The sequence below is a fragment of the Helicoverpa zea genome, chromosome 27 (assembly GCF_022581195.2).
Source record: "Helicoverpa zea isolate HzStark_Cry1AcR chromosome 27, ilHelZeax1.1, whole genome shotgun sequence".
Taxonomy (NCBI): domain Eukaryota; kingdom Metazoa; phylum Arthropoda; class Insecta; order Lepidoptera; family Noctuidae; genus Helicoverpa; species Helicoverpa zea.
In genome coordinates, this window is record NC_061478.1 from 4,217,552 (window position 1) to 4,241,195 (window position 23,644).

At 36.1% G+C, this 23,644-nt stretch overlaps 1 protein-coding gene across 1 annotated transcript in view; it reads right to left on the minus strand.

Moving 5' to 3' along the window:
- The window catches only part of LOC124643423 (serine proteinase stubble), a 51,496-nt gene that overhangs the window by 13,849 nt on the left and 14,003 nt on the right, over positions 1–23,644 (minus strand). Inside the window, exons 2-3 of the mRNA XM_047182409.1 lie at positions 19,387–19,690; positions 1,202–2,551 (exon numbers count right to left, since the gene is read on the minus strand). Of these exons, the coding sequence (XP_047038365.1) occupies positions 1,202–2,551; positions 19,387–19,618 (1,582 nt within the window). The 5' untranslated portion in view covers positions 19,619–19,690. The remainder of the gene's footprint in view (positions 1–1,201; positions 2,552–19,386; positions 19,691–23,644) is intronic.

Below are 23,644 nucleotides of genomic sequence, written 5' to 3' on the forward strand. Positions count from 1 at the left end.
CCCAAAGACAAAACAATTAGAGCAACGTTCTACTAAACTGTGACACCAGCATGCATGAGCAAACACACACTTCGCTTCAAACAAATATACCTAATGTACTATTGGTCATTGAACTAACAGACAAGCGTAGGTGACAAACACGGGTGACAAAAACAACGTAGCTTCAATTTCATGCGGTATTTTGTGACGTCACATGTAATAGATGTCATTGATAAACAGAACTGTGATCAGGATTAATCGATCTTAGAATGTCAATGAATTACTTTTTGAATATAAAAAAATACTTATAGGAAATATTTAATATGTATACCTACTAAAAATTGACATTAAATTGAGTAAAAACACCTGGTACAAAGCACACATTCAATGACTATAGGTGTTTGAAGTGCATAAGGGGCCCACAGATTTACAGAGAAATAAAAATTGTATTAATAAGATGAGACATAAATGTTGAAAACAGTGACGAGCAAAAACAATACTACTGTCAATTGATAACACGAAAACAGAAAGACAAATAAGATATTCTAGCCAACCAAAACCATTCACGTAAAGGAACCAGAAAATATAATGTACCTCAGAAACATTTCTCTATCAACTTAACATTCATAAAACGAAACTGATCTACGATAATGAGAATAGTAAAATTACTCGATAAAAAGATAGTGTCAATCACTATTATACTTAACATATTATATGAGCAGAAAGATTTTATTAACGAGTTCAAAAGTTTTTTTGTGAGAAAAGCAAATAGTTTTTTGTAACGCTATTGATATGCTATGCCACACTCATAGCCGTAAAAAACATAGTATAACAAGCCTATTTTAAAGAATAAATAATGTTATACAAATAAGGCTCTTTGACTAATTAGTCATTCTATCAAAGAAGCTGTCCATACTTAAAATCAGCCAGCTGCGCAGGACATATTATAGTGCACGAGCATTTGCGCAGACACAGGTGCACTCCCTATTCCTTCACTCTCATAGCCCGATGGGACGGCAATCCGACACGACCGGAGAGAAATCAGACGCAGGACCGACATTTACCAGCTCTATTATGCATGTGCACATGAAATCACCAACCAACTAGTCGAACCCGAGACTTCGTGCACAGTAAGTAAGATCAACCATATGGGTTCTCTAGTCTCGGGTCTACGGGCATACTCCTAGATCAGCAAATTAAATAGTAAAAAGTATGAACTTACCATCAGATTCAGTGATCTTTTCAGGCTCTTTAGTAACTACTTCTTCAGGAGTCGTCAACATTTCAACTTTAGTTGACTCCGTAGACACGGAAACAACCACTGGTGAAGTTGGGACCTCAGTTTCAGTGACCTCTTGTTCAGTGACTGTTGTTGAAACTTCAGGAGCCTCAGTAACTTGTACTGTTGTTTTTTTCACGGCTTCTGTGACTGTTGTTTCGACAGCTTCAGAAATTGTTGTTTTGTCTGTAACTCTCTCTGTTTGAGTCGGTTCTGGTGATGTTTCTGTTATTTTCTCAATCTCAGTCACAGGGTTGGTTTGTTCAACAACTTTTTCTGTCACAGTTGTTAAGATTGTTGTTGATGAAGGTTGTTCTGTTGTTGTCGTCGTTGTTGTTGTTGTGGTTGTTGTAGGTTCAACAGTTGTTGAGGAAGAAACCGTTGTGTTTATATATGTGATGGAAACTGATGATGGGCGCGTGAATATGGGTTTTGAGCTGGTTGATTGAGGTAGTATGGTTATGTTAAGTCTGGGAGGAATAGGCAGAGGTTTTTTCGTTGAAGGTCGTTTAGATGGAGGCCTGTATGGAGGTTTTCTAGTAGTATTATAAACAGGCTTCACAGGTCTTGGCTTATAAGTAGATAAAGTATATTGAGGTCTTGTGTGGTTATAAGGTTTTTGGGAAGAAGGCCTGAAAGTTGGCCTCGAAGGTTTACGAGTAGGTTTTGGTTTTACCGTCGTTGTTGTTATTTTTGATGCTTCATCGTTTTCAATTTGAGGTTTTTCTGTAACTACATTGTTCTCCCCTGAAACTGTTTGGAAAGTAGACAGCTTCATAGGCATTTCCGTCACTGGTGCTTCAGTGATCTTACTTTCAGCTTTCATCGTAGTTTCTACAATAGCTGATGTAGTAAACTTAGCATCATGATTTACAATCTTATTATCAATAGTCGACTGTTCATCTGATTTGGTCTCTAAATCTACAGCCTCAGTTCTATCTTGAACTGTTTCAGATTTTTCTGTGACTGTAGTTTCAATTCTTTCAGTAGTAGTCGTAGTCTTTTTAGTAGGGAAAATATCTGGAATCTTACTAACTGTAGTTTGAACAATTTGAGGATGTACAAAATTAGCGCTGTCTATGGAATTATCTTCGATGTTGTTGAGAATTTGTGGTAGAATCGTTTTGTCGGGTATTTGACAGCAGGATCCGAAGTAGAATCTGTCTATGCAGGTGCCGAGATGGGACCCATTGGCTTTGAGGCAATCTATGGCGAACATACAGAGGCCTTCTTGACCGGACCTCCGGGATATGCACGGCAAGTGTCTTATATTCCTAGCTAGTGGCACTGGACCTGAAAAGAGAAAAAATAATAGGCTTTAGTTTTTAGTTTTTTTTTTTTTAGTTTTTGTCGGGACACCTTTTCACACACGGTTGGTTAGCCCCATGGTAAGTTATTAATTAACTTGTGTTATGGGTGCTAACACAACTGATAAACTACATATAGCTACACATATACATATTTATAAATACATATTGTAACACCCAGACCACGGCCAACAAGCATGCTCATCACACAAATGTCGACCGAACCGGGAATCGAACCCGGGACCTCAGATTCGGCAGTCCGGCTTGGTGACCATTGCGCCATAGAGGTCGTCGAGGTAATAGGTTGATATTGTAGAAAAAAAAAATGGAACATAGAACATTTTTGCAGATGTTTGGAATAATATGTATTAGGTCATGGGGCTTTTAATTACTTATTGTTTTATAATATTTATATGATCATCATTGGACCGTTTAGAAAACCTTCTTTTTTGAAGTCGATTCAAAATTACACAGATAATAGAACATTCGAGAACAGAGGTAGTCGATATTTGCATAATCTTATTTAAGTCGGGTCCGAGCAATGATCTCGCGAAGTTCACACACTTTTGTGCACGTAATATGAATCATCTGTTGTTTGTCTGTTTGTGTGATTAATTATCGTACGTCCTAAACTGTTGGACCGGTCTTAACGTCTGTTTTGGAATTTTCATTGGATTTATTTTAGGTTTAAGATAAAATTATTTTCTTAGAGTACTTCAATTGAGATGTGTTTTAACCGAGTTCCAAAAAGGGGAAGGTTCTCAATTCATTTTTAACTTCAATAATGAAAAAGACAGCCCCTACGCTACGACAGCATACGCTCACCCTTCACCACTTCCTATGTGTTTTTGCTGGGAAGAAGAAGTGGCGCAACAAACTCCCCAGCAACACATGTATTTTTGTGGTAAGTAGGTTTGTAGAGCCTTTATATATTTATATTCTTATTTTATGTAAGTACAGGTGCTTTTTCTACCCTATATGGTAAACCAAAAAAAAACTTAGTTCTCTAAATTCTCTGCCATTATCTTAATATCGTTTCAAAATAAAGCAATAGTCTTTTTTACAAAAAAAATGTCGGATGCCATAGTTAAGTAAATCGTGTCTCTATTATTTTATTTATTATACTGTACGTATTGTATTCAATGACATTGTTATAAAAACTTTGTGTTTTAACTTATTTTAGAGGTCAAATATACTATATTTATAAAGCTGAAGAGTTTGTTTGGACGCGCTAATGTTAAGAACTACTCGACCGATATGTAAAATGCTTTCAGTGTTAGCTATATAGCCCATTCATAGAGGAAGGCTTAAGGCTGGTATAAGCTAGTTAATACAAACCTACGTATGGTTTGTTGAAAAAACCCTGAACAGATTTCCATTTCTGCATGATAAATAGAAGGCTTTTTAGGAAATCCTATTAATATAATTTCTTCCTATATTAATAGGATCCATGGGCCTCCATGTAATGAGCGTTTTCAAGGCTATATGTATTGTATCTAAATTCAAGGCAAAGTATGACAAATGAATTGGTAGTTCAACCTAAAATTACAAGTAACGCGAATTTTTAATATCTATGTAAAAATATAGTGTTCCAACAGAAATTATATATTTTTTTCATTATGTATTTTATGAGAAGCAGGGCTATGTATGTAAAAAAAGCTAAACTAGAAGTCCCCCGTAGTTTGATCCTCGTCCTGAGGGTCTACTTTCCGCATCCGGATAAAGTAGCCTACGATGTCCTTTTTCGCCCTGTAGGTTATCGGTGTACCAAATTTCATTGAAAAATCGGTTCCGTAGTTGAATTTTTACGCTAGACAAATAGACAGATGGACAGAGTTACTTTCGCATTTATAATATTAGTAAGAATTTATCAGTGATCTTCTTGAACGATCCATGCAGCGACCTCTATGTTTATTTCAAGCTATCATTTACTTTAGTAGAAGGCTTCTCGAGTTAGTAGTTATGTTCAAATTCGTTAGATGGCATTGTTATACAACTATGCATAGAATGACTAGATTTCTGTGGTACTAAGAAAATCTAGAGCAGCGGGGTACAGTTTGCAATTAACATAACTGCTGAAAAGAACTGTTGTTTATTTACAATTGGACATACTCACATTCATACAAATATTATAAAGGTGAAGAGTTTGTTTGAAAGTACATATCTCAGGAATTACTGAACCGATTTTAAACTTCTTTTAGCGTTAGATAGCCCACTCATATCGGAAAGATATATGGTATTCTAAATCCTAGTACAACATTTTTCTAACCTGTTTTGAGGGAATGTAAAAATTATCTAAATAATTATAATTCAGTTCTAAGATTTCGCTGTCCACCTGATATAGTTACGTAGTAACTATTCAGTTATCTGTGGTAATAGTTAGACAGTTGAAATTCTCACATTATTTTTGCCGCTATAGCAACATATAGCAAAAACTACAACGAAGGAAATGTTTTGTAGATAATGGCACGAAACCCTTCCTGCTCTACAGCTCGCACTTGACGAGTTTTTCTTAATTTTAATATGTGCACACATCATTTGGGGAAGTGTCGATCCGTATCCAGCAAGCGGCACTGACCATTGAATCGTATAACGGGTTAACTACTAATTTGAGCGACAGGTTAAACTCCAAAAACGAGTTTGTTGATATTGTCAGTGGGTAGGTGAGTGGCAGAAGTTTTAGTATATTTCGTCTTCGTAATGAGGGAATAGGTTATTTTTTCAATTATTTGATTTTATGACGGTTGAACACTGATGTGCCAAATCGGGCGCGCTAGGTCAAAGAAATATAAAATAATCGTAAGTAAATATAAAAAATCGAATTTTAAATTCATAAAAGGCCAATAAGGCCATAAAAATAATATGTAATAGATTAATGAATGATAGTTTCTTATATAAAATAAGTATCTTTAACTTTTAAAAGGCCAATAAGAATAAAAACTTTTGTGTTTGCGTATAAGCAACTTAACTATCAATTCACTTTAGTGGTCTTTTCATATATTCTTCTTTATTAATTATGGCTTCCAGATAGATATAACCATTTGGAAATAAGGCCTTAGTGTATTTTTAAAATACATACTTATAATATTGCTGACAAGTTTCTAAAACGCATGTAAATGTACGAATAAGCAAAAAATAGGCTAATCAAGGAAAGTTCACCAACAAGCACACATGCCAATAAGTACACTCTATCTACAAATCAAGTATAAACTTCAAAGCACCTACTTAAGGCACTTGCAATACAAATGCTAAACCAGTACAGAATTTAAATACGTCTCAATTACCACATACAAGGCGTTTACTAAACAGAGGCAAAGCCTTAGACGTCTAATAGTATAAGATTTCTACAGAAAACTAAGAATTAGTTATTTTTTTAGTTTGCGATTTTGAATACAAAACAAAATGGGAATTTTAGACCAAGAACCTTTACACTATTGTGTAAGTTCTAAGTTATTCTTATAACCTTAAAATGGCCGAACCGATTTTGATGAAACATGTCAAGGAATTCATCAGCTTTCATGTAAAAAACCGCATCCAAATAGGTACATCCATTAAAGAGCTACGATGCTATAGAGAGTCACACAGCAGTCTTTATAACACCTCCCATCTTTTACTTATTATCTCAATTTAAAAGAGTCAACGCTACTCTTATAAATAAAGGGCTTCAGAGGAAACAGTAGTAGGTTTTAGTTATTAATGTAAAGGAGAGTACATGTAGCAGAAATGAGAATGCTGAGATGGATGTGTGGTGTTACAAGAATGGATAAAGTGAGGAATGATTACATTAGAGGAAGTCTGAAAGTAGCGCCAGTTACAGAAAAGATGAGAAGTAGAAGATTGTCGTGGTATGGGCATGTAATGAGGAGGGATGATACGCATGCAACAAAGTGTGTGCTAAGTATGAATGTAGATGGATGGAGAGGAAGAGGAAGACCTAAGAAAAGATGGATGGATTGCCTGAAAGATGATATGAATAGGAAGGGAGTGAGTGTCAGTATGACGAGTGACAGGGGAAAATGGAAGAAAATGACATATTGCGCCGACCCCAAGTAAAATTTGGGAACAGGGCAGGAGAAAGAAGAGTTATTAATGTAAAGGACAAAAGTCGTTACCACCACAAAAAAAATTACAGCTTCAAATTATATGAAATTGTCCTTCTGCTGCCTAACCGGCGCATTGACACATCATATTCACGTCACAGCAGCACAGAGTACCGTTTACAAACCAGTCGGAGTAGCACTCCTGACATACTTATAATTGATATAACATAACCTAGTATTGTGCTAGATTTATATTCGATTTCGTCTTATTTTAGAATTTTGTTAATTAGGAATTATTCGTTTACTCTCAGCTGCATCCGGTGAGATTGGGTGCCGACCCCAACATAGTTGGGAAAAGGCTCGGAAGACGACGACTACTTATAGCGCGTAATACGCTTAGGTGCAGGAATCCTTAGGGATACTCCTAAAAGAAAATCTTCGATAACTTTTAATCTTAAGTTTATTTCGGCTCGTTGGCAGAATTGACAATTAGGTATCAAAAGCCTATTGTTCTATTTGAAAAGAATATAATTTAAATGTTTGTCTGCCTTTTGCACCAGCATTAATTGAAACAGAAATAAAACCTCTACAGTACTTACATACATGAGTTGTCAGTTGTATCCAGTTAGATTGGAAGCCGACCCCAACATAGATAGGAAAAGGCTCGGTAGATGATGGGTTCTTTCTTAGGTCTATTTCAAAGTCAAATGTTTTTTTTTTCAAATAGGCCTTTGCAGGCTTCTATGAAACGTCACACTAGTTGAACGGTTCCAAAACGTGAGGTTCAGGGAGAAGAGCCGGCAAAAAACTCGATAGACACTCTTTTTAAAAAGTAACATTTTCACAAACTATTTGGCCATGTATGTATGTACGTCATGTACTTTTTCTACTGTTGCGATTTTTCTATTCCTGCGATACCAGACTTTTTACAGCTGGTAATAAATTATACTTAAATATACTATTAATATGTTGTGTTATATTTTAGGCAATATTTTTTGATGTCTCGCATAGGATTAGTCAGTATTACTGATTTATATGCGCTTACATAACTCAGTTTCAATTTTGGCATGAATCATAAATGAATGAATAAATGTTTGTTTTTATGTAATCAATATACTACGAAACAGCTGTGACGATTTCGGTGAAATGTATTATCGGATAATGAGTCATAGCTCACTCAGGATATAATGTATTTGAATATTAATTGGACAAAGGCTGAGGATCATTTAGAATAACCATTACTAAGAATAGATAAAGAACTAATTTGTCTGCGCCTATGTTCAAAACAATGACAGATTAATTTTATATTGCTTTTACGGCTAAGCCTTTTCCCAAATATGTTGGGGTCGGCTTCCAGTCTAACCTGATGCAGCTGAGTACCAGTATTTTACAAGGAGCGACTGCCTATCTGACCTCCTCAACCCAGTTACCCGGACTAACCCGGGCAACTCAATACCCTTGGTAAAACTAATTGACAAACATTTTGGCGTTAACTTTTCATCGTTTTAAATTAATGCGAAAAATTAACTTTATTAAACCACCAGAACAATATTCATTATTAGTGTTTTTCTTATCAAGATTAAAAACAATGAAACACACATAAATAAGCCCCGCAGGGCATCTGAGGCGGATGACGGGGAGTAGCGACCCCGCGGGGCTATATATCCGAGTGCTCCAGGGAGAGTATACTGTCCCTCACCTCCGGCTTGCCGGAGTGAAGCATGACTGGGGATAGGTCTCCCGCCTCTTGGCTTGCCTTCATCGGCCGGTCAGAGTGGAGTCGCTAGAGCAAGGTTAGTCCTGCTCGGAGGGTAGGTGCCTCGTGGTAAGTGGCGAGTGGGCCGGTGATGCTGGACCCACAGGGAGCGCGTGATCTGCGTTTAAAGTCCGCCGAGGTATCCTCACCCTTCTCAGCCGCTCATGTCCCTGTTGCCCTCTTGTTGCTTTTCAGTGACAGATTCCCGGGGGCCCAGTAAGTGAGTTGGCGAGTCTCCACCTGCCATTTTAACATGTATTTAATACATTGTCATCGGCAGGTGCCATAGCTCCCGTAGTTTCCCCATTCCTAGTCCATTAGCATCCCATCACAATAGCCTAAGTAGTTTTCATCTATAGTTAGCAATAGTTTAGCACAGAACCGGGGATTGTCCTTGGGTACATTTCTATAGTGTATACAGGGATAATCGTCGGTTTTGTGTCACCATTTCATTAAAGTTGTCTCAAAAGGGCTTCAGCGTGTTGGCTTCGGCCCCATGTTCGCCTCCCAAAAATCCGGGACTCTATAGTCCCGAGGTCTGGAAGAGACATACATAATAATTATTTCACGGACATGCTTGAGAAACATTAAAATTCACAAACTTGTGTTTTGAACAATCCTGAATAGGTACTTCAATGTTATCTTGCTGTAATTTCAGCATCTAGATTGCTAAAAGTAACGAATCAGAATAATATAATGTTGTTATTACATACTTCACTTCCTTTTCCAAAGGTAAAAAAAATATTCCGTAGCTATTGTTAATTAATCTCAGGAACTGCTAAACCGATTCAACAGATTCTTTATTTCTTTGTATGGTGCGAGTTCCAACTCATCACATCAAAACATTCCTCAAGGAAGAGTTTTGGCCGAAGGGTGTCGTCTACCGGAGGTTCCGAGGATGGCTACGCGACACCTCGCAGCGTAACACGACGCCAACACTTCGTGTGCATTCGTTTTTAAGTTATCTATGTAACATATATATTAGTGTATGATTTAATGTTATAATATATTTATGTATTGTATTCTCTATGGGCCTCAGATGCCCGACTTAAATAAATAAATAAATAAATCAAAATCCTAAGTGCTCGTAAATATTAAAATGGCACAACATTAATGTTAACAATATCATCATCAAGTTACGAGGCCTAATAGTTTTTTTTTTAAACAAGTTGATAGAAGGAAAAAAGATTATTTATTTTAAAAATATTTTTTCGTTAAATTGCTAAAATGCTTTCATCTGGCAATACGCGAGGGTTTTCCCATACAGCATTCGTCAAACAAAAAGAAAGTGGTGAATCACACACGCTCAGACAAATACTCCTTTTTAGTTGACGTACAATATTATGGACAGACATTAAAAAAAAAAACATTTAACTAAAGTTCCGTACATATTGTAGGAAAGATATGACATTTTGTTTAAGTAGGTATGTTTACCTAACTTTTTAAATATTATTATCTGCCCAGCATTTTCAGAATTATCATTTTTCTTTGCAATCAGTATTCTTATCCAACTAGACAGAACTCATAAATTTTTTTCACTTAAAGTGACCGTCTTATTGCGAATTAGAAAAACCGATCCTACTGATATTTTGCTATTAAATATTGAATTTCTAAATTAGCTTCATATAAAAATTTATGTCACAATCTATAATAAAAAAATAAAAGCTTTTAAAAACAACTGATGCAATGGGTATTGTCATCCGCAGTTACCCGCTCTGGATCAACTGAGAATCAAACCGCTTTTTCACCGCCAAGGGTGTCTCAACTGAGTATTGGTGGCCAAAAATAGAATAGTCCTGTAGGTACTGTTACAGTCCTTAAAGGGATTAATACTTATGCCTGATTAAAATTTCTCCCACACTATACCAGCAGGATGCAGATAAAATAACCAGTTCCCTACATTATAGTTAAGTAGACAAATCACTGTAGCCACCTATCAAGACTAGGCAGTTTCCTCATTAATATCTCCCATAGTTTATCGCTTTCTAGAAAGCTTTCCCGCTAAACGATAGCAGTGACAGTTTAAACCTTGTGGGTATAATAATTGCGGCCTACCGTTTATATTGTATACATGGTGTTACAAATATCGCACACCATATCGAACCTACTATGTAAAAAGGGTTTTAAATGATGTCTTATAAAGATACTGTCTACAATAATCTCAAAAACGTAGCATTGTGTGATTTGTATTGAAATATATTTTTCTGCAAAATGAAAGAATAAACTTTACTATTTGGTTACTTATATATTGTAACTTATTTATTTTTATTTTTATTTTTAAGCCTTATGCTAGACACTTTATACATATACAATTCATAAAATATCAATTTACATTATGCAATTCACATTAAAATTTCACATTATACATTTCATAATTTCATTTTTCATACATTAATGTCTTGTTCCATTTTTGATAGTCTGCTTGCCAGGTGGCAAAGGCCTCCTCCAATCTTTTCCATTCTGGTCTTACCATGGCTACTCTCCCCCAAGTTATCCCCGCTACTTTCCTAATATCATCATCCCATCTTGTCTGAGGTTTGCCTCTGTTTCTTTTTCCGTTTCTTGGGTACCATTGAGTTGTTAATTTACTCCATTTATCTTTCCCGCGGATCATGTGGCCTGCCCATTTCCACTTTTGTCTTTTTATTTTGAGAGATATGTCTTGGACCTTCGTCTTACTTCTGGTGTTACTATTTCTTACTTTGTCTGTTCTTTTGAGTCCTAACATACTTCTTTCCATGGCATGTTGACATACGGAGAGTTTGCTTTCTATGTTTTTTGTCAATGCCCATGTTTCACTTCCATATGTCAATACTGGAAGGATGCATGTGTTGAACAGTATGCTTTTAGTTGTAATGTGTACGTTCTTATCTTTCATTAATTCTTTTAGACTCCAGTACTTCTTCCAACTATTAAGAACTCTTCTTTCGACCTCTCTTTTCGTGTTGTCTTTAGGTGATATTAGTTGACCAAGATAAATGTATTCATCAACATAAGAGATTTCTGTGCGTCCTACTATAATAGAGTCTTTGTTACCATTGGTCATGATTTTTGTCTTCTCTGGGTTTAAGTTTAGTCCGGCCGTTGAACTTTCTGATGCTAGATCGTTTATCATCTTGTTTAGGTCATCTGATGTTTTGGCAAATAACACAATATCATCTGCGAATCGTAAGTGTGTTAGTGTGTAACCATTAATATTTAAACCCAGGTCTCCCCAGTCAAGGTTTCTAAAGATTGACTCTAGTACAGCTAGAAAAAGCGTTGGAGAGAGGGGGTCCCCTTGTCTTACACCTTTTTGGATTTGAAACATATTTCCCTTCTTTTCCAATTGGATACACGCCGAACTGTGTCTATAAATGTTTCTAATAACCCTTATATATTTGTGTTCGACACCCTGCTCTTTTAAGGCTTCCCAGATTTTACAGTGTATCAAAGAATCAAAAGCTTTGCTATAATCTATGAAAGCTATATAATAAGTAAGCTGATATTCAGAGTATTTTTCTATAATTTGTCTTACAGTGTGGATGTGGTCCAATACAGAGAAGCCTTTACGGAATCCTGCTTGTTCAATTGGCTGATGTTCGTCCAGTTTACTTGCTATCCTATTCAAGATAATCTTTGCGAAGATTTTATAAATATTAGACATTAGGCTAATGGGCCGATAGTTTGCCATGTCGCAGTGATTCCCTTTCTTAAACAGGAGGATTACTTGAGATTCAGTCCATTGTTTTGGTATCCTTTCGGTGTCAATTACGTGATTGAAAATTTCTGTAAGAATTGGCACAATTGTCGATTTCGTTTGTTTGAGTATTTCGTTGTTAATGCCATCTGGACCTGGTGCTTTATTGTTTTTTTGCGTATCAATAGCTTTTTCCGTTTCCTCTGGTAAAATACTCGGTATAGTTTCGTTCTCTGGTAGGTCTATTTCTTCAATTGTATTGTTTTTGTATAGCTCACTGTAATACTCTGTAGCAATCGTGAGGATTTCCTTTCTGCTCCTTTTTTCAGTTCTTCTTCTATTTTCCATCTTCACAATCCATTCTGTTTTGTTTGTTAATTCTTTGTACGCCTTCTTTATGCCTCCTGTCTGTCTAATATGTCTCTCTATTGTTTCCAACCTTCGCTGCCTTCTATCTTTCTTTAAGCTTTCTCTGATATCCTTACTGAGTTCCGCTATTTTCTTTCTGTAATCTGTAGTTTTCGTACTCATTAGAGATACTCTTTGGTTCAGGAGATCAGTGGTCTTTTTTGTCAACCAATTCTTGTGGTTTTCCTTTTTGGTGTTATGTACTTTGGTGATGTTTGTGATTGTATTTTCTAGCCAGTTATATTTTTCTTGTATATCAGAATGTTTTGTTTCTATTTCATATTCGTTAAGTTTTAGATGTAGTGCGTTAGCTATTTCCTCGACTTGGAATTTGTTAAGATTTATATTTGTTGGGTTCAATTTTGGTCTGTTTCTTTTTGGTGTCGATAGGTTCAGTTTAGTTCTTACCATGCGGTGATTGGTATTGAAGTTTAGCTGGTTAATGACATCTATGTTTGGAAAATATTTGGGTTTATTGGTCATTATGAAGTCTATTTGGTTTTTTGACTTGCCATCAGGTGACAACCATGTCCACATCCTGTTTTTATTTTTCTTGAACATAGAGTTTAGTATGGTCAGGTTGTTTTCTGTTGCAAAGTCTACAAGTCGTTGTCCATTTTTGCTTCTAGGTTTTGTAGAGTATGTGTAAATAACTATACTTGTTTCTTCGCCCTGTTTCCTTTTTCCAATCTGGCCATTAAAATCGCCCATCACAATAATATTTTTATGAGCATATGTCTGCAATGCTTCATTCAGCTTCCAATAAAACTGCTTTACTGCTTCGGTATCTGCTGTTATCTTTGGTTCCGTGGGAGAGTATATCTGGATGATAGTCCATGGGTCTTTGTAGTTTGGTATTTTTAAGTGTAATAATGCTATGCGTTCGGACACCCCGTGAAAACCAATTATATGATTTTGTAGGTATTTTTTTACCAAGAACCCAACCCCGTATTGTCCTGGAGTTTCACCAATATAATACAGAATGAAGTCTTGGTATGCAGTAATTTTCTCGCCCGATCTTCTTACTTCACTCAACCCGATGATGTCCCAGTTAGTAGTTTTTAGTGCCAGTGACAGTTCTGATAGGTTCTCTTCCGATTTCAGTGTCAGTACGTTCAGAGTAGCAATATATATATTTGTTTGTTTGTCCGTTGTAGTCTTGTTTATGTTGTTCTGCCCATGTGGAGATGGTTCAGTATTGTTGTTTTCTTTACTTTGATGTTGGTTTGTTTTTGTTGGAGGGTGTTGGTCTGATTCCCCACGGTGACCAGCCGGGTTGGGGAATGTGTGTTTTTTAGTGTTTTCGTTAGATGTAGTTTTTATTTTATTGTTTCCGGAGTCCAGTAATTGCTATATTTTATTTTGCTGGGTGTTTTTCTCTGTCATCTCTTTGGATTTAGCTCTCATGTATGTAAATGCATCAGTTTTATGAAGTTTTGATGGAGCTATGATGGTTTTACCCTTGTCTTTTGTGGTATGTGGTGTTGTTCCATAGGATTCTGGCGAGGTTGAGCGGTCCCTTTTCCTATTTTCTGGTTCTGTATTTTTCTTTATAACTAATCTACCTTTTCTAATAAAAGCTTCGTTACCCTTTTCTCTTTCTTGTTGTAGTTGTTCATGTAATTTTTTGCGTTGTTGTATAGTTTCTTTAGATAAATCTTCTGTTAAATATGTATTTTTCGGCATCTGGGTTTTGTTTTTCATTATTTCCGCTTTTTTAAGGTATGATGTAAAGGAAAGAAGAATTGGTCGGCTCTTTTTGCCATCAGTTTTGCGTCCCAATCTGTGGTATTTATTTACTTCAAATTTTTCAATCTTTATGTTTATTGTTAGTAGAATATTTTCTATTATTTTAAATAAATCCTCATAATTATTTTCCGTTTCCTGGATCCCATGAATTATTATATTATTTTTCCTATTGCTGTTTTCCAAGTATGTGTTTTTTGTCTTTATAGACTGTATTTCTTGTTTTAAATTTTCATTTTCTTCCAATAATGGTTTAATCTTATCATCAATAGTACGTAATAATGTGTTGGTTATGTTTACAGTTAAAGTTTGTGTTTGTTTATGCATTTCAGATTTCATCAATTCAAATAATGTTACCATTTCAGATGACAGGATATTGTAACTTAATAACCACCAAATGAGTCGTTAAGCTCTAAAATACTGGCAGTTTTATCCGCATCTCGAAGGAATTACCTTCCATAACCTTATAAAATTCAATATAACCCAGGATCTTCCCAAATAACTTTTTTCTCTATGAGGATTTTTTTTCAAAATCAGTTCAGTAGATCGACCCCTATAAACTCACCCTCCTAATAACATTACTACCTATAGACTCACCCTCCTAATAACATTACTACCTATAGACTCACCCTCCTAATAACATTACTACCTATAGACTCACCCTCCTAATAACATTACTACCTATAGACTCACCCTCCTAATAACATTACTACCTATAGATTGCTCAGACATTTATAACGGATATTCTTGTACCACCCTGTATACTATAATAGTTGAAGACAAGTCCTCGTATGTAGAAGGACTGGATCTGAACTGGGTGCGCACGCGCAGTCAGTTCATGCTTCCCTTCCCTATCGCAATGTTTTTGAATTGTAACGTTAATTGATTTTGTGAGAGACAGTAATAAATAACCGTCGTATAAAAAAACTTTTAAACATCTGTTGAACACTTGTCTAAAATATGTCAGATTATGACGTTGAAATAAGGTCCGTTTTGCAGCCACACATTTTAGACAAGTGTTCAATAGATGTTTAAGTTTTTGTCGTAAGGCTGTTAAAGTTCAAGGGTGGGTTGCACCATTTCACTATAACGATAACCAAGCTATAACCAGCCGTGAAATTGCCGGCCATTGGCCAAATCGGCGATTTGACTGCTGAATAATACGACACAGGTGTACTCCCTATTCCTTCACTCTCATTACCCGATGGGACGGCAATCCGACACCACCGGAGAGAGATCAGGCGCAGGACCAACATCAACGTGCTCTCCGATGCATGGATGTATCAATCCCCAACTTCCAGACTACGGGCTACTTTGTGAAAGTTTATATAACCCAAAACAATTCAATTAACTTACTGTACTTCTCTTTATGTTTGTGATTTCCTGTGTTATTAAATATTATTATATACAATAAAAAATAATCTATCTATGTATCCAGTGGCGGATTAAGAGTATCCGAGGCCCTAAGCACAGAGCCTGTGTAGACCCCCTATTACTTAAATGGAAATAGAAGGTTGAAGAAATTGACCGAACAAAGCGAGAGTGATGCACATGTAGTTTCAAATGCGCGAGCGAAGCGAGCGCGAAATTTTTTTCGGACTCGTACGGAGGTAAAATTTATCCCAAACGTACTTAATTTTTTGTTTGTTGACAAATGCAAAAACGAAGGCACATAGTTTCTGAATACGCGAGCGAAGCGAGCGCGAAATTTTAATTATTTTTATTATAAACTCAGAACCAAAATTACGTACAATGTAGCCCAAACGTACTTAACTTTTAATTTGTTGACAAATGTAAAAACGAGGACATATAGTTTTTGAAAACGCGAGCGAAGCGAGCGGGAAATCTTGATTATGTTTTAAGACTCAGAACTAAAATTTCGTAAAAGGGCTACATTTCAAACCTTCATTTCTTTCTGTTGGACAAGTAAGATGGATAACGTAAGATCGATAACAACGTCCGCGGACTTAACCGGTGGTCCGCGGACCACTTGGAATGCCTCCAGGCACCACCAGCCCACCACCACCAGGACCACTGATCTAAAGCATCCAAAATTTTCGGATATGTTTGTTATATTGCACTCGTAGTTACAGCGTGAGCTTCCCAACGACTGTACGATAGCGACTTCGGAACGCTATCGTTGCATATTAATTCTTTGCCCAACGATGAGTAGAAGCCGAAAAAAAATTGTATAACAACTGCACAATTGAAAAAAAAAATCACTGCGATCGTACAACAATCTACAGCACTGCGACCAATCAAGTTTAGAGGCGGGGGTGTATGAAGGGTCACTCCCGAACTGCTCGTGCCTTGTGATTTCGGATATATTGTGGATGAATCTCGATAAAATGTAGGTATAAAATGAAACGCCAGCAGAGGATGGAGGCCCCTGGAGAACAGGGGCCCCAAGCACGTGCTTGTTGTGCTTATAGGGTTAATCCGCCACTGTATGTATCCACATTATGGAATTACCCAAATATACTACACGTGCCTTTAAAAACTGAGTCACAGCTGGCCCCAGGTCATTGACCTACATTCAATAACATACAAGATTAACTTTAAGTTATCGACAGACTTTATTATGATGAAATCCTATTATGTTCTCAAAGCTTTGAGGATTTTTTCAGATAGATTTCAGACTATTTATAGACGACTAGATGATTTCCGCGGTTGCATAGAATTAAAAGTAGGTATCTAAATCATAACCTTTTCCTCGATAAATGGACTAGCCAGCAATTCAATATTTATCCATATGTTAGGTATACACGATATTTTCACTTCACTATTATTACAAACAGGAAACAAATGTATTTTTGATTGTTTGTAATGGATAAACCTGAAACCTACTGAACCAAATTTAAAAATTATTTCACAATTAGAAATGATATATTTTTTCCGGGTACAGGCCCACGGGACGCGGGGAAGCAGCTAGTTTTACAATATATAACATTTTGGACCCCTAAAAATGTTGGACAGCTATTACTGAGATTAGCGCGTTAAAGCAAAAACAAACAAACTCTTCAGTTTTATAATACTGAGATCGCTATTTAATTCGCACTGATCGGCGTAATATAAACATAATACAATATGCTTTGTTCAATAATTTGCAAGCCTTGAATATATGTAGACGCTAAATAAGCGTTGATCAAGATTGTAACTGATGATGATTTATTAATTAAAAGGTGCGGTTAGATATAGCAGATATTTTAATTGGGTTGTGGTCATGGATTTTGTGGCATAATGATATGATATGTAGGCACGCGAAACTGGCTGTATTTATCTATGTATATTTGAATTTTTAAGCTACTTTTATTATAAATACAGTTATCCTACTAATATATTTTTGACTCTTCCAGGCTAAAACAACGGGAACGATTTTTATGAAATTCATCTTTTATATATCAGAATAATATAGGCAACTTTTAAAGCACGTTTGGGAAGTGAGTATTTTTCGACGCGCTTGAAACCTAGACTGGTAACATTATAAAGACTTAAAGTTGGGGTTATCTCTGGATCTACTGATGAATTAATTTTGAAAATTCTTTTAGCAATAAAAGGTGAAGTATACGTTATTTATGAATGTTCAATCGGGACGTGGGTGAAACCAAAGATACCTAGTTCTATAATTTTGCAGTTCAGAACCGATTTTGAATATTTAATCGTCATTTCAGTTATTTCTGATTCAAACTACGCATATACAGAATTGTAATCTTTTTAACATCTTGATCATTTTTAATCGATTAGAATTCCGATGATTCGGTTTGCGAGCCTGTATCGATGGCATATTGGCGCCGACCTCGTTGGTCCTGGTAGCAAGGAAGTGAAAGTGTGGTAGTGCCTACGTTGTCACCGATTTGGGATTGCTGCCCTGAATTTGTGACCTGCCTAAAATTGACACGGTTTTTTTAAGGTCTAAATATTCAAAATTAATTCAGAGACAGAAAAGAGCTTTACGAAGTAACTATAGCTTCTGCTATTGGTTTCACCCGCTTCCATGATAACTACTACTACTTCTTCACGCACTAGGATCAAAAGCCTTTTCTTTTATTCGATAAATGGGCTATCTAACACTGAAAAATTTAATTCCCGAGTTTCGATTTTGAAAAAAAAAAAAGATTTGAAAAGGAAAACTAGTTTTTATGGCTGGTAAAGTATCAGTCAATCCTAACCTCATCTCAAAGTCAAAATTCATTAATTTTTCACTTGAATCTAATGTTTATATCGATCTACAACTTTATAATAGTTTTCATACCTAGTACTTTCGTTTGGATTATCGAAAGCAACAACTTTTAGCAAGCCATATTGGGACTAAGTTTTAAACTGTGTCGATTATAAATTATTTCATTAATATTTTGTTGAGGCCAAGGACGAAATATCTAGGGCAACCTAGCGACATGCATACATAATTTGTCCTTCCATATTGGCATATTATAAGGCAGATATTTTAATGACAATAACTTTTTATGGCTATCATTCTCCCAAAATTCAAAAATGTGAATCAAGAATATGAAATGTTCGCACGCAATTTGTTACTGTTTGCTAGAGCGAGTACACCAGAAGAAACAATACATATACCTACTCGGAATCTCGCTTTTAAATATACTCTGAAATATTATATTCAAATATTTTTTCTTCACACTAATGAATTTATTTATCTCCAAATTCTAGGTCAATAAACAGCTGAACACAAAACATAGACTAACAAATTGAAAGTCTAGTCTCGACATTTTCACCTCTATCTCACTTTTACCGAATTTGTCACACTATTGTATGTAAGTTAACACATGATTATCTACACTCGCACTTTTACAAGCTTTCTTTGTCATTGTTTTTCTAGTATGTAGTATTGTGACGAGTTTTTTTTTCAGTGTTGTGGTATTTCAATGCTTTGAAGTGTTGAATTAATCTTTATTTTGACGTTTAGACTGAAAGTTCTGTCTAAATACTTTGAAGTATGTACAGTACACGTTTATTTATGACAAATATAAAATTTTATGTGTTTTGTCAGTATTGTTGCCAATTTGTTTATAAAAAATGAATATGCATTGTGTAAAATCGTGTTCTTAAATATCATATGTAGTTAGAAATTAATCCCTCGCTTTAATACAAGGACTATTGCAGGCGGACTTTCTGTGCTAATTTTCTAAAGACCCAATGATCTTAGGTACTAATAAAAAAGAAACTGATCTCACCTTGAGAATAATCCATGTTGAGTATCACAGGCCCCGCGGTCACAGAGTTCAAACTTAACAACACTTGAAAGAATAACAACGCAAATGTAAAATTTAAACAAATCACTCTGAAATTGTCAACGCATTGGGAGAGAAAACACTTTTTATGTACATCGTCACTAGGTTTGTCACATTTGTCACTTGCTTCTTTCTGCGGATGGCTGTAAGGCCACGTGCTCAGTGGGGGACCCATTCTGTCTGTTTGTTTGTTTGTAAGTTTGTTGCTATGACTGTTGCATGGTTTGTTGAATGTTGATGGTGGGACCTGGAACAAAGAGGTTGGTAATTAGAAAAGTGTAAAATCAAATTGGAGTTCGAACGTCGGTTTTAGAAGATAGTGTTTTGTAGCTAGGGGTTCATTATTTCATTATAGGGGATATTCTGACAAAAGATTAATGTAAATCCATTAGAAAAACATTTGTATTTAAAACTTTCCCGCATTTAAATATTCCATCAAAATATCAATACATTCTATACTATAACGATACATACTGTACTAAACTATACTAACCACTAAAGCATCCGTTTATATATAGGATGTAAGTTCTGCATTTTTTACCGACTCCCCAAAAAGGTTCTCAATTCATCGGAATCTTTTATACAAAGCTTGTTTTACAAATAAATAAATAACTTTTGACTTTGACTACAACTCATACAAATCCTGGGGCCCATCATCCTCCGAGCCTTTTCCCAATCATGTTGTGGTCGGCTTCCAGTCTAACCGGATTCAGCTGAGTACCAGTGCTTTACAAGAAGCGATCTGCCTGACCTCCTCAACCCAGTTACCCGGGCAACCCGATACCCCTTGGTTAGACTGGTGTCAGACTTACTGGCTTCTGACTACCCGTAACGACTGCCAAGGATGTTTAATGACAGCCGGGACCTACAGTTTAACGTGTCATCCGAAACACAGTCAATGGTGTCTAAGATATACTTAGAAAGTACATACAAACTTAGAAAAGTTGCATTGGTACTTGCCTGACCTGGGATCGAACCCGCGCCCTCATACTTGAGAGGTTGGTCTTTTACCCACTAGGCCACCACGACTTCCTGTCGTGCAAATCCTGGGGCCCGATTCTCCTAAGTTAATAATGTCAAAATTGAATAGAAATTGAATCGCAATAGCAGTTTTGACATTCTGCTACTAATATAAAACCAATCGTATTCCAATGACATTCGATTGGTTTGTCACTGGTCTGCCATTTGGTCTATACGATAGTCTGCTCTACAATTATATTGAATCGTAAATCATTTATTGGCAGACAGTATGATTCATTATTGAATCACAAAAACGGATAAAAAACGTTTATTAAAAAGAAAAAATTGCGCAGTGCCACATACGCTTCAATCGTAATTGAGTCGTGATTGGATCTCAGTCGGATGTGAATCGCATGTCGCTTAAGTAAAATTAGCGGAATCGTGGCCCTGTCTACCCATCATATACAAATGTGTTAGTATGTAAGCTATCAACAGGCTACTTAACAATCTTCCTACACTAAGTAAACCTCACAAAACCTGCCTACCCTCAAGCCGTAAGTATCACAAACCCGCAGTACGGGTAGTTCAGGAAGCGAGTACAGTTAGCGACAACTCCGCGCAGCCGGCTGGCGCCAGACGAGTTTGTGTTGCATGTTACTTTTATGTTGGGTCGTATCTGTACTAGTTGTGGGTCTTTACTTGTAGGTATCTTCAGGGACAGTTAGAATAGTATAGAATAGAATATTCATTATTGTACACCAAAACAAACATAGAAAAGGACATTACAAACAAATACGTGTGAGTACAATAGGCGGTCTTATCGCTCAAAAGCAATCTCTTACAGACAACCTTTGGATGGAGTCGATTTTAAATAGTAGTTAGTCGAGTTTAAATAGTAGTTAGTGGCAATTAACTTTGCATTTCTGAAGTAAGCCCATTTGTTCCTATAGATATAGTGATGTGGAGAAGCTTTGCTTGTCAAAAAATACCATATCATCGGATCTACCTAACCACCAATTTTCAGCGAAACTGGTTAAGCCATTCTTGAGTTATAACCCCAAAGTTAACATCCACAACAGAGGCTAATTGTCAAATGTTTTATGTAATGAAAGGTACTAAAAATTGTAAATGAAAATGTGATAGAGAGCTATGTTGCTGGGAAGTTTGTTCATCAACACTTCTCCCCAGCTACTACTGCTTCTAGCCAGTACTGGGAAGTGGTGAAAGGGGGGTTTTTGAAGGTGGTGGCTAGTGTAGTTTACGGAAAAAGTGAATAAACATACATATGTATTTGATGAAGACCCGTTTTAAAAATAGGAAATCATCAAATGACTCCAGTGGATGTTGTAGCTCCGAAGTAAGTCCGCTATGCAAATAAAGGGATGGTAACTACAATCTATGCAGAGTCTAGACGAACCTAAACCTGTTATAAAACTGCCAACAAGATAGCTCCTGAACAGGGGTTGTGAACCTTAGGATTGAGAGACAGTGGTGCCGTCCCGTCGCGCTATGAGAGTGATGGAATAATACATTTTTATTGTTTTAAATGCCATTTCAATTAGTAGCTCTTTCTCATAGATTCGCCCACATCTCGAGGGAAATACATCTCACGTAATGTTATTATATAAGCTAATCACTGATAAATGTCACCCAAATCGATAGTTTTTGCATGGAACAGGAACAAACATCGATATATCCATTATAATATTAGTAAGATTTGTCAGGGAGACACACCTAATCATTGTAATTGTTTATGACTAGCACAAGTTGAGTTAGCACTCATAATATCTGCTGAGCCTTTTCTCAACTATATTGGGGTGATCTTCCACACACAGCTGAATACCAGTGTTTTACAAGGAGCGACTGCCTGTCTGACCTCCTCAACCCAGTTACACAGGCAACCCAATACCCCTGTGTAAGACTAGCTGTAAGACTTACTAGCTTCTAAATAGTGGGATTAACCGACCATATGAAAAGTACAAAAAAAAGAACGTTCGCCATCCCTGTCCCACACGTAACAAGGAAATGCTTCAGTAATGACTGTGGGCCGCTAGGAAAATAACCGGCACCCGTTACATGATAGCAGCTATGTCAATTAACAACATATTGTGGACTACCGTAAGATAGACTGGTTTATTTTTGTTTTTTTTTTTACTAAAAGGTAATTTGTGTGGGTTGGTATAGTTCAGGATTTTTTACTGGATAGGTAATTGTATCAGAATACTTTTTAAGGTCGCCGGAAGACGCTGGATGCAAGTCGCCTCCAACAGGTGTCTGTGGAGATCTAAGGGGGAGGCCTATGTTCAGCAGTGGACGTCCTATGGCTGAGATGATGATGATGATGATGACTTTTTAAGGGAGTCCCCAAAAAGGTAGTCTGCAATTTGAATGTTTTTTTTTTCTGGTTACAAATTGGAAGACAATCCATTTTAGTTTTGAGTCCCCAAAAAAAGTATGTAATAAGTGTGTATCTTAAATTGGTTACTCGATATACACCGTGACTTTTTAGTCGTCTTACAACGGCAGCCCACTTCATGTATCCAATGACTAGTAAACGTTCATATAAAAAATATATATATATTTATGAGATTTGAATAATTTAAAAATAAAAATTAATTCATTATTATGATGCATGACGTAGATTATAAGAACACCCTGTTGTGAGCGCTGCCCGAATCTTGTATCAATGGAGCGCGGCGCGTTGGGAAGGTACCTACCTTCTACCGTTTGATACGTAAACATTTTTTTTTTCAGTATTTTTCTTTGCACCTATTATCTTAATTAAGTAAAGCTATAAAATTAGTAATCGTGTCTAGTGGTATTTTATGTCGGATAGATTGAGTGGACCACCTTTGTAAGACGACTAAAAAGTCACGGTGTATACTTGGGTTTCAGTAAAAAAATATTTTTCGATTATTTTACCACCACAGATTTTTTAGGTTTCCTTTTTTTGTTAGTTAAGGGAAAACAATAGCTTATTTTATGTGTATCTGCACCGTATTTAAAAATGCCCAAAAAACAAAATTTCAACTACAATGTCGATGAATATTATATGTATGCAGTTGTATGTATAATATTCTAAATATCTCTACAATGTGTAGCTTGTAATTTACTTCATATATCTTTGACTAATCTATCATACTCAAGATTATTATAACTTAAAGTATTACGCAACATTACTGACTTTGACAAATCCATTGCATTTATTACGAGAACATCTATTCATAATAACGGAATTTAT